At 39.3% G+C, this 18,318-nt stretch overlaps 2 protein-coding genes across 5 annotated transcripts in view; one reads left to right on the top strand and one right to left on the bottom strand.

Moving 5' to 3' along the window:
• Positions 1 to 2,152: 2,152 nt before the first annotated feature.
• KBTBD3 (kelch repeat and BTB domain containing 3) lies at positions 2,153 to 15,966 on the bottom strand. Of its 4 annotated transcripts, XM_065649918.1 has the most exons (5): positions 15,934 to 15,966; positions 8,058 to 8,398; positions 7,157 to 7,199; positions 6,652 to 6,899; positions 2,153 to 3,848 (listed from the first exon to the last, which is right to left on the bottom strand). In XM_065649918.1, exons 4-5 carry the CDS (start codon positions 6,873 to 6,875, stop codon positions 2,228 to 2,230), a joined length of 1,845 nt encoding a protein of 614 aa, XP_065505990.1. In that variant the 5' UTR covers positions 6,876 to 6,899; positions 7,157 to 7,199; positions 8,058 to 8,398; positions 15,934 to 15,966; the 3' UTR covers positions 2,153 to 2,227. The 4 variants fall into 4 exon arrangements, with proteins under 4 accessions (XP_065505990.1, XP_065505982.1, XP_065506003.1 ...); XM_065649910.1 differs by lacking the exon at positions 7,157 to 7,199; XM_065649931.1 differs by lacking the exons at positions 7,157 to 7,199; positions 8,058 to 8,398 and having other exon boundaries at positions 15,934 to 15,963.
• A 347-nt stretch (positions 15,967 to 16,313) lies between these two features.
• Positions 16,314 to 18,318, top strand: part of AASDHPPT (aminoadipate-semialdehyde dehydrogenase-phosphopantetheinyl transferase) — a 34,602-nt gene continuing 32,597 nt past the window's right edge. Inside the window, exons 1-2 of the mRNA XM_065649945.1 lie at positions 16,314 to 16,520; positions 17,564 to 17,789. Of these exons, the coding sequence (XP_065506017.1) occupies positions 16,377 to 16,520; positions 17,564 to 17,789 (370 nt within the window). The 5' untranslated portion in view covers positions 16,314 to 16,376. The remainder of the gene's footprint in view (positions 16,521 to 17,563; positions 17,790 to 18,318) is intronic.

The raw sequence follows: 18,318 nt of genomic DNA, 5'->3' as shown, positions 1-18,318 counted from the left end.
TCATTGCATAAATTGCATACTCGTATTACTTGGGTATAAAACACAAAAACACAAGCAGAGGGGAATTGGGCCTTGTATTTCTGAGGAAGTGACAAGCTGCAATTAATGATTAATGAAGTCTCTATGCTACTGTAAGTAGCCTTATTAATGCTAAAACTACTCTTCCATATGTCTATTTATTTTTCTCCTATTGTCTCAGTAAGCAGGAATAGTATTCTCCATCTCTCCTAAACTATTCAATACATTTGCTTTGCACTAACAAAAAGTAGTTGTGTTCCAATATAAAAATGCTTACATTTCAGTATGGTGATGGTAAAGGTTACCTGGCTAAGTGTAGTTACTTGATTTGGAGACTCACTATGAAAAGAGCAAAATAAATGTGGAAGTTGCCTGAAATACTATAATAAAAAGCTATTTACTTTTACAGAACTCGCACGCATCTTAATACAAATAAACTATTGAGTGGGAAGGTTCCACTCTATTAATTTGTTCTCCAAATGTGCATAATTTTCATTTACATCCTTATGAAAATATTTATAATTAATGTTATCTAAATTTATAAAGGTATCTGACAACATATTATAGAGTCAGTCACAGACTTTGAACTTTCCATTGTTTACTGTTTAAAACAGATGTTGCTAGGCAATATTAAGCTTTAAGCATTAATATTGAGCTTGAGTTTTGCAAAAAGTAAATTCAGTAGTGATGTGATAATGAACTTACTACAGTCATCTCAAGCCATACGGAAGATGTTTTAGACTCCTCACTAAATTTTGTTAATTTTTAAACTGCTTGGAAAAGATGTGCTTAGACATTTAGAACTATTCTGTCTGGCCTAAGACAACCTTACCGCTTACATGATACTTATATGGAACACAAGGGCTCCCAATATCTTCTTCAAACAGCTGGAAAGAAAAAAAACTTCTCAGACTGTAGAAGATTACACATGAATTTATGATACCTAGCTAATTTCTGTGTCCTTCTGTCAGATACTTTGTATGCATGAGATCAAATTTCCTTCATAACGTATGCCTAGACTAATATTAATACTAAAAGTCCATTATGATTTTAACATTATCATAGAAAACTACTGAAAGTTTATCAAGCAATATATTGTGTAGTGTTTATCATGTAATATTTTAACACTTAAAATTACCATGAAATTACCATTACAAGATGAAAGTGTTTTAATTCATTCAAACCACTACAGAAGTTTAAAAAAGGAATCCTTTCACTTCTGAAATACTATTTACTTCTACTTTAAATATTGGGATTTATTTTTGTAACTTTGTATTTCATGTATGACAAGATACGAACTTTTCCCGTAGTTAACCTAGGCAACAACTAACATTTATTTTAGAGCTTGCTGCTCTAAGCTGCCTAGTAGCTGCTCAGTAGATAGCACTGGAGACTTCAGAGATGGAAGACTTCTGTTAGAAAACATCCTGAAGTGCTTTACCTTTAGTTAACAGCATGATTGAAGCGAAGATACCACATGAATCATCCACCCTGTAGGAATCTTCTGTACCCTGTACTGTTATCAGAGTTTATCTTACCACAGTTAATGGGATGAAAACAGAAATTACAGCTACTACTAAGGCACACGGATGGAGAAAAACTGGTAAAACAGAAGAGCTGAAGTAAGATGACAGGAATTACCAGACTCTTCAAGTTAGACACCTGGTTTTAATGCTGTGAAGGTCACTTTGGCTTTTGCCCTTGCTAAGATCATTCTGATCAGATAAAGCTGACAATTAATTCCTCTTACAGGTTTACGAATATTTAAAAAAACCAAACAAAACCAAAACAACTAAATAAAACAACAGTAATGTAGACTTCTTTTAAACTTCAGTTACATAGGGAAAACAGTATCACAGTCAGTTTTCTTACTCAGCAATTTGTCTACTGGGACAACTGCGAATATTACAGAAATAACGGCACATATTACACAATGAATGCCTCATAACTACGCTGTTTTGAAAAGTAATATCATTTTGCAAATTATTCAGATAATTACAGTGAAGACTTGCATATAAAATTAAGTAATAATTCTACATAATGACTAGCATGAATGACAATTTAATGGACTCTTCCAAAAGCAATTCTATAGCATAAAATGTAAATGGAAGATTTAAACAAAATACTGTATATTTTTCTGTCTGTAAATTAATACCTAAAAATCTGTTCTAAAACTTGTGCATTTAAATAGGTTTTTTACTCAGGAGTTTCAAAATTCTCCAGAGCAAATTGTCAGTACAGATGACCAGGGGTCCCTATATTTATTAAACTGAATGACCTGACAGTAAAACTCAGTTAAGGCTCTTGGCATTGGTGAAACTTCTTCCCACTCAGACCTGCTACTATGGTAGACTTGAACTTCATCTGTGATTTCTTCTGGAGCATAATCACCACCTAATATATAAATTTTGTCTTCTGTCCCAACTGCCCCTGCATTAAAGCCAGCACATTCGAAAGATCCTTCCCCTTTCCAAACACAGGTTTCTGGGCAAAAACTGTAGACCTTGTAGGTGGAGAGATCACATATGTACAATGTACAGTTCACTGGAACAGCTTTGATTAGAGTTGCATGGAAAAATTGCCCAAATTCTGCTACAAGCTCAGACCACTGATCAGTCATAGCATTATACTTAAAGAAGCAGTCAAGAGATGGATTAAAGGCATCAGTAATCTCTACTTCTGAGCCCAGAACATAAATTATATTCTGACATGCACTTGCTTCTGGATAGTAGATACCCCTTGGTAATTGGCTTACCGACTTCCAGTCTTTGGAAAGAGGATTATAGGATTCTACATCCAAAAGACTCCGGGTTTCTTGAGCTCCTCTGGTCTTTCCACCTATTACAAACAGCTGGTTTAAGGTTACAACAGAAGTGTGCATTGTCCTGGGTTTTTTCATAGCTGAGACTATGGCGAATTCATTGCTGACTGGACAGTAGCACCAGGTTTGGTCAGTGGCATCATGAAATGGTTCAGCAATATGAAGCCTGACAGTCCTATAACAATTCCCTTTGCATCCTCCAGTTATAAATATTTTTTCTCCATAGCTAGATAAACTTGACCCTGGAAGATCAATCATGTGCGTATGTGGTAGTTCTTTCCATTTATCTGTTTTGATGTTGTAGCAGAATGTATGTCTGTTTTCTCCATCTTCGTCAGTTTTGTGAACAAATATGTATTTTTCTGTTGTTGAAGGACGTGCATCTGGAAACAGTCCACTAAAGTCTTGCACATTTTTAACTGCATCATTGATTATTACTGAGCAATTAGCAGTCTTAAGTAAGTGTTCTTCAGAATGTAGAAAGTCCTGCAAAGTCTTTTCAGGTAACTGGTGTAGTCTCACTTTTTTAATCAAATTAGGCAGGTATTTCTGCCGTGTTTCTAAGTTATGTTTTGTCCACTGAAGGACAGCTTTCAATACTGATTCTTCCTCGGGGACATTTAGTTCATCAGCCTCGAGGCATTTTTGTAATATCTCAAAATTCATCTCCAAAAAATCATTTGATCTGAGTAGCAAGGAAAAGTGGTGCTGTACAAAGTCTAGTGCATGGTCAAATAAGCGGACAGAGCCATAACTTTCTGATAGAGAAAGCAACTGTAAGCAATTCACGAGATCAATACTTTTTATTAGAAAGTCACTGCAAGCTTTGGAAAGGAGTGAAACTTGAAGAAATGACGACAGTTGGAAGAGCATTTCCACATTATCGTTTGTTATCTCTGTTTTTCCCGTGTAAGCATAATCAAGAAAAGCTTTCACTGCCTTGGGTGACAGATTACTAATAGTAACATTGCCATCATCTCGTTCTTTCATATTAACTTCAAACATGGCTCTGTGAACAAAATATAGAAGATATACAAACAAATTAAAGATCTAGCAAACAACAGAGACCACTGATGTGAGAGGAAGAAGACAATCAGGGACATATGATAATGTGGGCAGGTGGAGGTTCTCAAAAGTCAGAACAATGCATTTGCTTGACATGGGTGAAGAAAAAAGGAGTGGTGATAAAAACATATTCAAAGTGATGGCTCATAAAAATGATAGCAGCACCTGTGTTTTGTATGGAGTTTCACAGAAAGAGATGAAGTCTACAGCTCTCAATGTGCAAGAAAATGTGAAATTGTTTGGAGCAGCAACAGTTTCAACAGCCTGAGAAAGAAAGGCTGATTTAAGAAATATACAGTAGAAAAGCCCGATGATTTAGGTCATGCACTGTGACTACAGAAAATTAAGCACAAAAAAGGCCTTCAAATTGCAGGCTGAGCAATGGCAGGATGGATGATGGGTGCATTCCTTGGTAATAAAAGTGGGTGAGGAGAGCATGAGGAGAAAAAATATAAGGAAACTTAGTTCTTGCTTTAGAATTGACAGAGAGATGTATGGCTACAGGCAGATGTCAGAAAAAAAAAGAGGTTTTGACATAGGATTGGATGATACAATGAAATGTGCAGAACGTAGATTGTGACTGAATAAAAAGACGATGGTTGAAATAGTGGAACGAACATCATTGAACAGTACATTTGTGCAAATTTTATTCAAATTTTAACTACTTTATTAACACATGCAATATCATTTAAATATTTCACACAGTTGAACGTGGCAAGAAAAAATAACTAAGGTTTTTCAAGCCACTTAAGTGCTGGGAACAGAATAGTGCTGCAACATCACTTGCCCTACCCTCCCAGAGCCTAAGCAGAAGGCTGTGATAGCAATGGCTTCTAAATTTGACAAAAGATTATAGTGGAGAAAGATGTAGATAAATCATCAAGGTATTTAATCTGGATTATTAATATATTATAGATAGTTCCTGTTAAGAAATGTACTATAGTTCAGTTATACAATTAGTATCTGTACAGTATGTGATTTTTAAAATCTCATACTTTTATGAAGACAAAGAGAAAAAGAAAAATCTGTGTGTATAGCATACTCTTCAGGAAGTGAACATCAGGTAAAGCAGGAACTTGTCTGACCTCCTGAACAAGAACATAAAATTACAATAAGACACTTATGTCTCGAAGACCTTTTTGCATACTAAATGACGATCCTTAGAACCCTTTCCTCATTAACCCAAGACCTATGATACAAATCTCTAAATTACAGAGTAAAATAGCAACTGAACAATACTAGTGGAAGGAGAGCAATCTAGGCAAAGGCTTTGATTCTGAAAGCTAACAAGTAGGGAGCAAAGTGTTGCTGAATCTTGGCTTTACACAATGAAACCCAAACTAAGGGAAATCCAAAGGCCAAGGAAGACAAAAGGTGTTTCGTTTTAAAATTTACCTAGTGGACTCAGGAACTTTTTATTCCCTGAAGCTAATAAATGGGCCTTGCATTGCAGGACAACTTGTGAATTTGATGGCTGCTGTTGTCAACTGTTACACACAGGGAGAGGTCTCTCCTGGAAAATTTTAACCTGAAGAGCCTGTGCGTAGTGAAAAGGCCACAAATATTACCATGTGCTTAACTTCAGATCTAAAAATTACCACTGTAAGCTATTTCATTCTAACAGTCCTTTCTGCCAGAGCATCTCTGTGCTGCCAAGCAGTAAACACTTGAAATGCAACTAGTTCTATGTGTCAAAGAAAAAAACAAATCTGCGGCTACAGTGGAGAAATAGCTTATTTCACCTGTATTTCTTTTTTTGGTAGTCCTAAAAACATGTCTAGTTTATGTCCTCTGACTTATATGGCAGACTCCTACAGACCATAGGATGCTCCAGGACATTTGGAAATAATACTTGTCACCTATGTATAGACAACTGAGTCAAGCTCATTAAGGCACTTCTAGGAGTCCATTTTTTCATTGTTAGAGCATCTTAACTTTGTGTTTTATTAAAAAGTGTATTTTGGAAACAGATTTTCAGTGTGGCATTGCAAGTTTGAGCCTTACTAATAAAAAAGTTAGCAAGGTTCTTCATAAATTAATATCCTGTATGCAAATGATCTGTCTGTGGCTTAAGAAAGCATAGCTTTAAGCACCAGAAGGAAGATCACAGACCCATTTCATGTTAAAAGGCAGAAAACTGTAGTCTAGAAGAAATAAATCTGTTTAAATACCTCTGAAGACAAACTCTACTATACTAACCACTCATCTGAGAGAAACAAAATGAAGCCCCATTCCAAAACCATGTACAATTTATCCACAATTGCTCCATGCAAGAGGTATTTGAAACCACCTTCTATGTTTCACAATATAAATGTGTCAAAGTACAGAGACTGTCCCATACAATGTCAAACAATACCCTTGCAGACCTTCAGGTACAGATACAAGCAATAGATGAGTCTCAAACATACACAATGTATGTCAATTCTACCTAACAGCAGAACCATGAACTTATGGTTTGACATTTGTATTTCAGACTGCTGTCTGAATCTCAAATTCATAGACTCCTCATGCCACTCTGAAAATACAAAGACCTATTTGAGGCATCTAACACTATATTTGTTTTGGGTTATTTGTTCGTTTGTTTGTTTTCTATCTTTAACATGATGTTTGAGCGCTTTGCTCAAAACTCTGCAGGCATATGTAAGATGTGATGACTTATTTTTTAATTTTTGTAATCATATTGTCTCCTTCCCTCCCAGAGAACTTACAATCCATTTCTTGCAAACTCATGCCAAAATTAGGTTTACCTGAAAAAATCACTGCATGCTGCCAATACACAACGGTGACAAGGGATTATTTCATCTTTCACAAGAATTTTAAAGTCAAAAAATATATTTTGTTCTCTGAACTTTTGTAGTACTTTTAGAATTTGTTGTCCATGACCTTCAGCCACTAAGGAATTGATCTTATTTTCAGGAACAGAAATTCCATTGCAAATAGGTCTGCTAATATAATCCCGTTGATTGGCCATGGTTTCTTCAGTGTATTCCTGAAACTGAAATGGAAAAATAAGTAATTGATACTACAGTCTTACTATTTAAAAATAGAATAAAATATTAACGAACAAAAATTTCCAGCATTGAATTTGGTTTGTAAATCCCATGCATATTTCTAAATCTGTGTTATGTGACTTTTACACTTAATTTAATTTGATAATAATACTTCTACTTTGCAAAATATATACACATAGCATAATTTGAAAAGTAAAATACCTGGCATGTATCAAAGAACAACTCCACAAATAGTACCCACCTGCAGGAATTTTTTCAAAAGTCCACAGGAAGCACACTGACGACTGTGTTAAAATTTTGAATCGTCATTTAAGAGAATGACTAGTCCTAGGCTTACCCTCATAAAAGCCCAAACTCTAACAGTTTGATGTAAAATGAAGATGGAAAAGGAAAACTTTGTTACATATTTTTAGATTCCAGCAGGCTCATCTGTGTACTACAAAGCCCCAAACTCAAAGCAGACCAATGGTCTTTCTACAGCCGACAGTGGAAGGGAGATACAGGCTGCTACACCACCTTCTGTAATAAGGGGATTCCCATTAGGCATTCCTGACTAAAATAACAGAAAACAAACACCCACTGACACCCTGGCCTAATCACAGGACTGCTGGGGCTTACCAAGTGGGGTCATTTAGAGATGGTTTGGTGACAATGCAACTTTGAGTGTTTAGTCAATTGGTACTGATTTTATCTTGTACTTCTAGTCTTGCTACAAAGCTGTATGTTTGCCTACAGCTTACACTGCACACTGTGAGCTTCATTTACAGTGGCATAAATTAACTGCCTTCAGAATTGATTTAAATTTAAGACAGTGCAATCTCCTTTTCAGAAGCCAAGTTTTTCTGTCGAAAATCCCTATACTGAAGTGTATTGTTTGTATGGTAAGTTTGGCTTCACTATTTTTTACATTAAAAATATTTTATTCCGCTTTGGCAACATAAAGAAACTTTAAACATGAGTATATTTTATTTACATCTACTTGACGTGCTATTTATACTGCTACAGATGCATAAACTGCCCTTACTGCAAATTTTGAGTCAAGCTTCCCTATTTTAAAACTTAAGAAAACATTCCCAGGTTTTTCTATTGCAGGATTCTGCTTCCACAATTCCAAATAAAATTAGCAACAGATAATTGCCCACCTGAATTGACAAAGAAGGGGATAAAAAATTCCAAGCCAAACCCAGAAACCAGAAAAATATTGGGTTTGGGTTTTAATTTCATGTAAAGGCTTATCTCATGATACATTCAGAGCAAACTAAGTGATCAGGCAGTCTTCTTCATGGGAGGTACTCTCATAGCAGACTGATCTATACTTTATCTAGTCAGGTAGCTCCAACCACAAATAGATCTCCATGTCTCCTGGAATAGAAGAGATCCAGTGATCTTGCTGCCAGCACTGGCACCCTTGGAGCAGGCATCTTCTCCTTTCCATGGCCAGACAATCTCACGTATTCACTCTTTCCATTCTAAGCCTGAGGAACTAGGAAAATACAGAAGAACAAGACCACTATTTATTCTGATAATGTATGGCCTCATAACCCCCAACTTCCAGAAATCATAAAGCTTTTTTGTATGTCAGAATTCTCTAGAATACCCTTTTCTTATGAACTTAAAAGCCTGCTCCTCAAAAGACTGAATCTTCAAAAGCAGAGTTGTTTCAGTAAAATTAGTTTCCCGCATTTGAATGAAACTTAAAAACAAAGTAAGTGAATTTCAAGGTTCATTTGTTATCATGTAAAGTAATACTTCTAAAGGAAATGTAAACCTTTTCGCAAAATTCTGGAACTGATAATAGATAGTAGACATGTATCTCCTTTTGCCTGCCATTTCAATAGCAAGCTCTGACCTACTACTTCCTTCTGTAAGTAAAATTACCAATTTCAGTAATACTCATCTTTGTATAATGAACACAGAAACATCTAATGCAATCAAGTCCATCTTGGCTATTTTAGGCAAAGACATCATATAATCACTGTCATAAAAGCAATCTATGCTTCATAAAGTTTTGTTTTACCACCACTATTTCCACAGAAAGACAATCCCAGTACACTGGTGCCAAGACTGAAAACCTTCTTTCAATTACACAATCAATTTATTAATGCTTACATATATTTGTTCTTCTGTCAAGATTGTCATTTGACTTGATTTTACTTTGTATATTTCTTCACTCACATTTATCAAGTGTTGATACCCTCTCTCAACTTTTATTAGAACGAATAATTGTCAAACTTTCCAAGGTCCATTTATAAGACTGAATTTTTGTTTTCCTTATTATTTCTTGCAGTTTTATCTTCATCCACTCCAGTTTGATCTCATATTACTTTCTCTGACATCAGATTTGTTGTACAGCATTATAGTTAAGATCTCAGTGTCTCATTAGTCCAATTTGTAGGTCATCCAGTGCATCCTAATCCTGATCTTAATAGCAGTGTCTCCTTATTTTTAATTAAAAGCAAATTTCAGCAGTGTACCTGTAATGTTTTGTCCATCATTAAGGAAGACACTAATGAATACTGTGCTACAGCTTAGTCTAATTCACCCTCCCCTCCACTCCATTAAAAAATAAATATTAAAAAATTCAATTCTTATCTCCCTTATAGCCAATTCCTGCTTTATTTGATAATTTTGGTAGTAATTTACCACTTTACTGTATCTGTTAAATAAGGCCAAGTAGCATGTGCAATTATTTCATCCATTCTTCTACAAAGCCATATGAATTAGTCAATAGTTATATTTATAAATATTTGATCAAGCTACTGACAAAAGGGTAGAAAACATAGGGGGTGCAGGCATACGCTGTATATGTCTGGAGTTCAGGAACACTGGGCAACAACTCTCCTTATATTTGCTCCATTTACTCCCATGGGATTCCAGTTACAAAGTCTGTCTTTATGTGGATTACCAAGAACCAAAGCTCAGTAGAGGTTCATTGGAGTTGTGATCTCCTGCTTTTGTTTCTTAACATCCAGCTGCATACCACACAGCTTCTTACCATGGCAGGCAAAGGCTATATATATAAAATCAAGCCCTCTTCCATTATCTGACCCACCAGGTACTTGTCACACAACCAGCCTCCCAGCATCTCCTATAATATGATGCATCAGACCTGGGGCACTGGTGTACGCCACTGGGTATTGCCTGCGGTGAGAGGTGAGATCAAATGTGTTCTCTGATGTGAGCAAATTCAAGCTACCCTACCACCTGACAAACCTTCTCTGCTCACATGTTGAATGTTTGCACATCTTACACTGACAAATGCTTGGTTAGCTATCAGCCTGGTTTTCTAAAAAAACACCCTCCAAAACCAAACCATCGTAAAGTGAATACATTTGCCTTGTTTTTCTGCTTCAAAGTCACATCAAACAAGCGGCCTGTTGGGCATTACAGTGAAATTCCATATAGATTTCCAAGTTATTAAGGTCAAGCCCGCATAATGCATGCTTGGGGAGATATAGGTACCTCCCAAAGCTATCTGTACAGATCTCCAGTTGAGGGGCAAGGCATTCTGCACACCTGGCAGTTAAGCGGCAAGAAAGGGCCGGCATGTGTATGGCCACAAAGCACTAGCAGCTGAACAGGAGGTTGGGGATTGTAATTTTGGTCATTACAGTGGATGAGCTAAGGGACCACCTGGGAACTCTGAGGATAAGAGCATTCTTATGGTCTGTCACAAAGTCCACTAGTAAGGACCCAGACCTCATTAGTTCTGCTGTTCACAAGGCCCCTCTGTTTTAACATCTCTGTTTTATCATCTTTTCCCAAGATGATAAAGGATGGAGCAGCCTGGAACATAATGAGCTCGTTGACCCAGATGTCAAGTAACCACACAGGCGTCTGTTAAGTCCATAGGCAAAATATGAGATATACACACATTCCTATTAATAGTGTCTAATCTACTGATTAAAAGCTCCAAGAAAATGTATAACTGACCTTAATACTTGTATACCACACAAACAGCTGACAAAAACACTCACTGAATTTCTAGAGGAATTTTTTTACCTTACCAGTGCTAATGTTCCCTTTCCAAAGATAGTTGTAAGGCATAACATAATTATAAAGCTTTTAGTTGGTGCCATCAACAATCTTTCTTAGATGTACTCATAATTCTGTGTGAGGATGAAGTTGAAATGTGTAATTTATTTGTTTATACTTATCCTTCGGAAAGTCCAGCTGCCCTTTTGAGTATCAATTTCATAACCTGGATGTTTGTTTAACCCTACATATTACACTAAGAGACTGCAAAAACAGCCTACTATTAAACTTACATAGGGGTCCAAAAAGATCCAGGACAGCCATTTCCAGAATATCTCAATAGGTATAAACTAAAATCATAACCACTACAATATGCCTCCTGGAAATGGTGTTCACATCCATTCCACCAGAACTGAAACAGCAAAGCAAACAGAACTGCGGAGTGAACTTTAAGCAAATATGAACTCTTTTTTGTGCAGGGTCTGCTGTAGTTCTCATCAGAGCATCAATCAGAACATGCTCATATAAAGTACGGGTATTCATAAACACCTTTGCTGAAAGCCAAAATAGCCTTAAATGCTGCGACTCACAGATTAAATGGTTACAGAAGTTTAAATATGCTAATAAAGTTGAGAACGGTATAAGATATGCAATTAATTCTAAATGCATAACAGAGGAAAATTTATTAAACATGAGAGGGCAAGGGCCTATGGTAATAAGAATGGAGCATGAACACCCCAATGAGGACACAGGGTACAGACTGACATGAGAGAGGACTTACACCAAACTGTTTTGATCACTTTATAATCACAAGATAAAAAAACCCATACAAATATATGTGACTTTGTAATAGCCTGGCGGATGTTGTTTTGAGAAAGTATTGAGCATACATATGTATCGCGTGTACCTAAGTTAGTACTTGGTCAGAAAAGGCATGTTAGGGTCACGCCTGCCTGACAATAAACATGATCGAACCTTTATAATGGGACTGAAGCCCCAGAGGGTTCCCAGCACAAGGGACACCAATCTTACAGGAGGCATGTGTGCGCTCAGACAGTACAAATAACATTCCGTGTGTAGATGGTCTCTCCTCTACCAATGCAACTGGCAAAGACAGTCCAAACTCAACCTTTATTTGGTACTTTACTATTTACAAACAATCATACAACAATCTATCTGTTTTATCCCTAAGCACAACATAGCTGTGCTACAGGCCCTCTGTACAGCACTCTCTCAGCAATAAAAAAAAGAACATCGATTCTTAAAAGTTCTTAGCAGCTATCTTATGAGAAAGAAATTGTTCTTCCAGAGAACATTACCTTTGTCACTTAGCCTTCTCCCACCTTGGAGGGTATGTCCTACTAGACAGCAGGATTTTAAAAAAGAGAAATCTTAAATGCTGGTCTTTTACAGCAAATTTTATGTACTGAGGCAGAAAGAATTAAGACCAGCAAAGATAAAGGAATTGTATACCTTTCTCTAGAGAAGTTTTAGATTTTTTTCCATATAATATTTAACTGTACAGTTAATACAAATTTTGGAAAAGTCAAGGTCAACGTTTTAAAATCTAATATTAAAAACAAGTATTACATTACTAAGTCTAAAATATACCCATTAAGATGATTTGCTATTTTCACTCATCTGTTCAAATGGGGAGAAATTATTAATACGTAAACTATTTTTAAAGACACCACCCCCCACTACATCTCTGATTTAAGAGCACTTAATTTATTATTCAGCAAGATGAATATGAATGGAACAGGTATCTAAAGGATTTGGTGACATTTGTAATTGCTGACTAAAAAGACAATGGATTAAAATGTAATTAAATTATAAATACCAAGTAAAAAGTTCTGTACTTTTAGATTGTCTTATTGTTTTGACTGTCATTGACTGTTCAAGATTGAAAACAGACAGTAATAGAATTCCAGATTCCTGTCTGGAAATTTCAATACAACTCAGTCTCACAGCTTTTTCATAAATAACTGAACTTCAGTCAATCATTTTTAGACAATCAAAAAAGATGCATGTGACATTCTGAGACATTTAATCCACAAAAGTGCCATTTATCAATAATACATGTTGAGACAGTATTCTAAGCATGAAAGGTGACACAGAGACTTTAAAGGTTTGGGCTCTTTAGAAGTGATTGAAAAAAACCAGCATGAAAAAATGACCCAGCATGGTACCAGCAAGAAGCAGTGAAATTGCGCCGATTCCTGGAGGCATTCCAAAGTGGAAGATTTCCTCCCTGTAAGCAGGGATGTTTAATTGCATATCCTCTCACAAACACATGAATCCATTACGATAAGAAAATAATCACTTAGAAGAACTCAAACTGACTGGCTTTTATCCTAAAGTTAATTTTTTTCAAATTCACCAAGTTCACTTAGAAATTATTTCCTTAGCTAAAAAGGTTCAGGAACTGTAATTTTCATTTTTTGAAAAAATTGAATTAAAATGTCATGCTTACTTCTTATTCCAGCAAAAATAATAACTGGAAGATGAAATTACTGCTTTTACTGGGTTCTGTGGTCTGTCATTTCTGTATGTCATTAAAATATGTGGATTATTTTAAACATACACGCAATATTGAGAATACTTATAGAATAATTAAGCATAGTTTATGATCATAGTATGTTTTACTTATAATAAAAATGTGGGATTATATTTAATATATTCATAATTATATTCCATGTTATAAAGGGCATCTTGAACCTCACTTTGCACTTACAGTTAATGCTTATTAAAAAAAAAAACAAACAATAAATCCACTACCAAAAAAACCTGCTACATGTTTACAAGTAGAAAGCATAGACAAGTCAAACCTACTAATTAAACCTGAGGGTTTGTTTTGACTTAGGTAAGCATTCCATTAGTATTATCGCATATCAGTAATTAATATAAATATGGCCACAATTTCTTCTTCAAATGTGCAGAATACAATGCTTGAAATGTAAGCCTCAGCTACAATTTTATATTGGTGAATAGCATTTTCCTGGGTTGTTTTTGGGTTGGCTGCTGTCAGTTAACTTTGTCTCTGTCTTTGCATAATACCTAAGGGAGTATGTATGACATCCCTTGCTTGACTAAGTCATGACCAAAAATGGGAATCATACTTAAAAATATGTGAATTACACTACTGATTCCTTATTGAAACACTTTCCCCCAAATGTTACTTCTATGTTTAAAATAATTTACAAAGATCAACCTATAGTCAGTTATAACAGACTTATTTTAGGCAGAAAGACAGCAGTTCTTCTGGCCTGTGTAGAAGTAGCACTTTTTCACATTAACAGAGAGTTGGGAATGCTAAACAACAACAAAACCAAACAAACAAGATTCTATGAAATACCTGAAATAATGTAATTTTCTGTATTTTTGCATCATTCATACATAGAATCATAGAATGGTTTGGGTTGGAACATAAAGTTCCAAACCCCCTGCCATGGGCAGGGACACCTTCCATGAGACCAGGTTGCCCAAAACCCCATCCAGCCTGGCCTTGAACACTTCAGGGATGGGGCATCCACAGCTTCTCTGGGCAGCCTGTTCCAGCACCTCGCTACCCTCATGAAGAATGGTGAATACAGAACGGTTAAAGCATAAATATTTCTAAAAGCAAGGAACAGTAAGAAGGGTCATACATTTTCAAATAGACCTTCAATTTTTAGCCATGGCCCACCTACAAAACCAAGGGGGAAAGAGAATTATTACTTTTTGATGTTTTTCAGATGGCTTGTTATTGGGGGCACACAGGAATCCATTTCTGACCACCATTACAGTTCTTAGCAGAAAAAGAGCACAAGAAATAAAAGCCTTTTGTTTGGACATAATCTTTATGACTCAGAACACAACTAGGGTGATGCAGCACTTTGCATCTGGCGTGTGAACAATTGTCTCCTCTTTTCCAGTTAACACACAGCAGCCAGACCCGGGAAGGCACATGAGGCCGCCCCCGCTGCTACAGCTCCCGGCCTGTGTCAGCTCTGACGGGGCCGGGACGCTCCTTCGGGAGCACGGATCACAGAATCACAGAATGTCAGGGATTGGAAGGCACCTCGAAGGATCATCTAGTCCAATCCCCCTGCCAGAGCAGGAACACCCAGATGAGGTTACACAGGAAGGCGTCCAGGCGGGTTTTGAATGTCTCCAGAGAAGGAGACTCCACAACCTCCCTGGGCAGCCTGTTCCAGTGTCTGTCACCCTCACTGAGAAGTTGCTTTTCATATTTAAGTAGAATCTCCTGTTCCAGCTTGAACCCATTACCCCTTGTCTTACTGTTGGTTGTCACCGAGAAGAGCCTGGCTCCATCCTTGTGACACTCACCCTTTATATATTTATAAACATTGATGAGGTCACCCCTCAGTCTCCTCTTCTCCAAGCTAAAGAGCCCCAGCTCCCTCAGCCTTTCCTCACACGGGAGATGCTCCACTCCCTTCAGCATCTTGGTTGCCCTGCGCTGGACTCTCTCCAGCAGTTCCCTGTCCTTCTGGAACTGAGGGCATCGATGGGGCCAGAGGCACCGCGGGGAACCACCTGCCGGTAACGGAGCCACAAGCGGACACTGTCCCCAGTGGGGAAACGCGGCCTTGTCTCGCACAAAGCCGGGGAACGGCCAGAAGTTACAGGGAAATTAGTCCTTTTTGGCAGGGCCGGGGTTATCAGACGCTCCCAGCGTACTGCTAGCTCGGTCGGTGCCCGTGCCAGCCCGCTCCTGCAGCCTGTCAGTGCTGCCCCAGAGCTGCCGACCGCCGCCGTGCCCCCGCCCGTCGCCCCGCCCGCGGGAGGGAGGGCAGCGGCCTCAGCGCCGCTACTGAGCATGCCCAGGGCCCCCGCGCATGCGCTCTGCGACGCCTGCGTTCATTCTGAGGACTAATTCTGACAGGACGGGCAGGATGGTGCAAAGGGATTCCCCTCCTCTCACAGCGCGACCGCGGGGCCCGGCCACGGGATGTGGCGGTCTCCAGCGCTGCCGCCTCTCCGCAACCGGCGAAGAGCGAGTCCCCCGCTTAGCGCTCCCCACGAACAGCGCGCACCCACCTGCAGCCAACACCAGCAGCTCGCCGACCAGTCTGGCCCACCCTCCGCAGCAGCAACGCCAGCAGATTGGCTCCTTCCGGTGTCATTCTCCCGTTTCTTGCACTCGGAATGGCTTTTCCGGCCGTCAATCCAGGTGAAAGCCCGCCCATCCTCCAGAGCGGGTTCCTCTCTTGGCTCGCTGACGTCACCACGGGTGTCTCTCAGCCGCAGGCACCGCCTTTCCCCTGATACGTCGAGACCTTGCGCATTCCCCTGTCACTCACAGGGCACTCTGATACTGGATTGGCCACTGTGCCTCCACAGCGAGTCTCTCCGTCCCGCCCACCGGCGGCTGGGTGCGCATGCCCGGGCTGTGCCGGCCGGTCATGGCGGCGCGGAGGCGGAGCGGCTGAGGGGGCGGGGGAGCGCCCCGTTCCCGTCGGACGGCGCCGCGGAGCGCGGCCATGGGGAGCGTGCGCTGGGCCTTCCCCTGCGCCGCCTGGCGCCCCTGCCGCGAGGAGTGGCTGCTGGCGGCGCGGCTGGTGCAGCCTGAGGAGAAGGACCGCATCGGCCGGTTCGTGTTTGCCCGCGATGCCAAAGCCGCCTTGGTACAGCTGCCGGGGGGGGGGCATGGCGGGGGGCGGTTTCCCCTCCTCAGGGCTGGCGGCGTTAGCCCGCGGCGGGACACAGAGCACCGCGTTGGCCGGAGCCCCCGCCTCGTCCCTCCCCGCTGCTGCGGCGGGTGCGGGTGTCGCCGCGGGGCCCGACCCTCCGCGGGGCCGCGGTGGAGGCCGCCGGGGGCCCCTCAGTCGCCGTGGTGGCCCCGGGACCGGCCCTTTCCCTCGGGGAAGGCACCGCCTCTCTGCAGATTGAGTATTGCGCAAATTTCCCACTTTTCGTAGGAAAGTATGCAGCCCTGCAAGGGCATATAAAGTATTAATTGCAAGCTCTACTTTCACCTTCACTTAGGAGGCAAAACGGACGTTTGCAGTCCGCTGTTAGTAGTTATTCTGAAAGACTTCACAAGCTTTATGTCGTGATGTCAAGTTAGGAGACAAAAATCAATGTACTCTAGGAGACTAACATGAAGACAGTAGTGTAATGTGTGCGAGAATGAAGTTGGTTTATGTAATTCAGGTTTTAAATCTCACATAACACTGTGGTAGTAATACAGATGTCTGCTAATTAGTCTATAAGAAGTTACTCATCATTTTTAGTTGTTCAGTATTTCATTAAGCATGTGACTGAACGGATGTACTGAAAGGAAAGCTGTTGAGACAGTTTTACCATTCAGTGTGATATAAAAGTATTCATCTGTGCAATAAAGTATCCTAAGTGAATAAGGTAGAGAAGGGACTCGTGATTCTTCTAGGCTGAGACTGCTTTTCATTGGATCTCGTGTTGTCTGTGTTTTAATAGTGATAACAAATGTTTTCTATATTTGGGTCTGAACTCTTGATTCAATTTACTTCACACAGGCATTTATAAAAGAAGTCTAAATCATTTGGCTAAAATATACTCTATATTGGCAATAATAAAGCCACTCTTTTTTTTTTTTTTTTTTTTTTTAGCATGTGGTTTTCTAGCAACCATGGATACTTTGCACATAGCATAATGGCTTTGTATGATTCATTTCCATTTTATTTCATAGGCTGGTCGCCTGCTGATACGGAAATTAATTGCAGAAGAGTTGTGCATACCTTGGAATGAAATACACTTGCAAAGGACATCAAAAGGAAAACCTTTCTTGGCAAATAACACATTCAGTATTCATTCAAATTACAACTTCAATGTCTCTCATCAAGGAGATTATGCAGTTCTTGCAGCTGAGCCTGAGCTTCAAGTTGGCATTGATATTATGAAGACTAGTTTACCAGGTAATGCATTATGGTGATCCAAACGGATTCTGTAGTATTTAAGTGCAGAACATCTTAATGTTTCACAAAGAACCAGTCTGTGTCCTAGAAATTTAGGGTAAGTAGAAGAGAGTGAAGGAATGTATTGTGTATTTGCCTTTTTTTATTGTTAGATGCAGTCCTTGATGTTTATTTTGGGTTTTGTGTTATGCTAGGTATAGATATGTTTCTAGTTTAGAAGAGCAGAACCCTGGAAAATTATGGTCAGGAATCCTGCTCTGATATTGGCAGAACTGGCATCTGCAGATATTTTCATTATGGGTTTACTGTCCAGTAGAAGCCAGGAAAACTTTCCAACTAGCAACAGTGTGGTCCATGCCCATGAGGACTTTATAGACTCTGAGTGTTACTCCCTTGTCCCATAAACGTGGATGTTACGTGTGTCAAAAGCAGGCCCAGTCGTGTAGCAAACTGACATCAGAAATAGACTGTGAGTGTGCAGGACGTCTCAGTGAAAGGGGATCACAAGGAGGGATCATTTGAGGTGCCC

The sequence above is a fragment of the Caloenas nicobarica genome, chromosome 1, assembly GCF_036013445.1.
Source record: "Caloenas nicobarica isolate bCalNic1 chromosome 1, bCalNic1.hap1, whole genome shotgun sequence".
In the NCBI taxonomy this organism is placed as follows: Eukaryota; Metazoa; Chordata; class Aves; order Columbiformes; family Columbidae; genus Caloenas; species Caloenas nicobarica.
The sequence above is the reverse complement of the archived record's forward strand: the minus strand, read 5'-3'. Positions and strand labels throughout refer to the sequence as shown.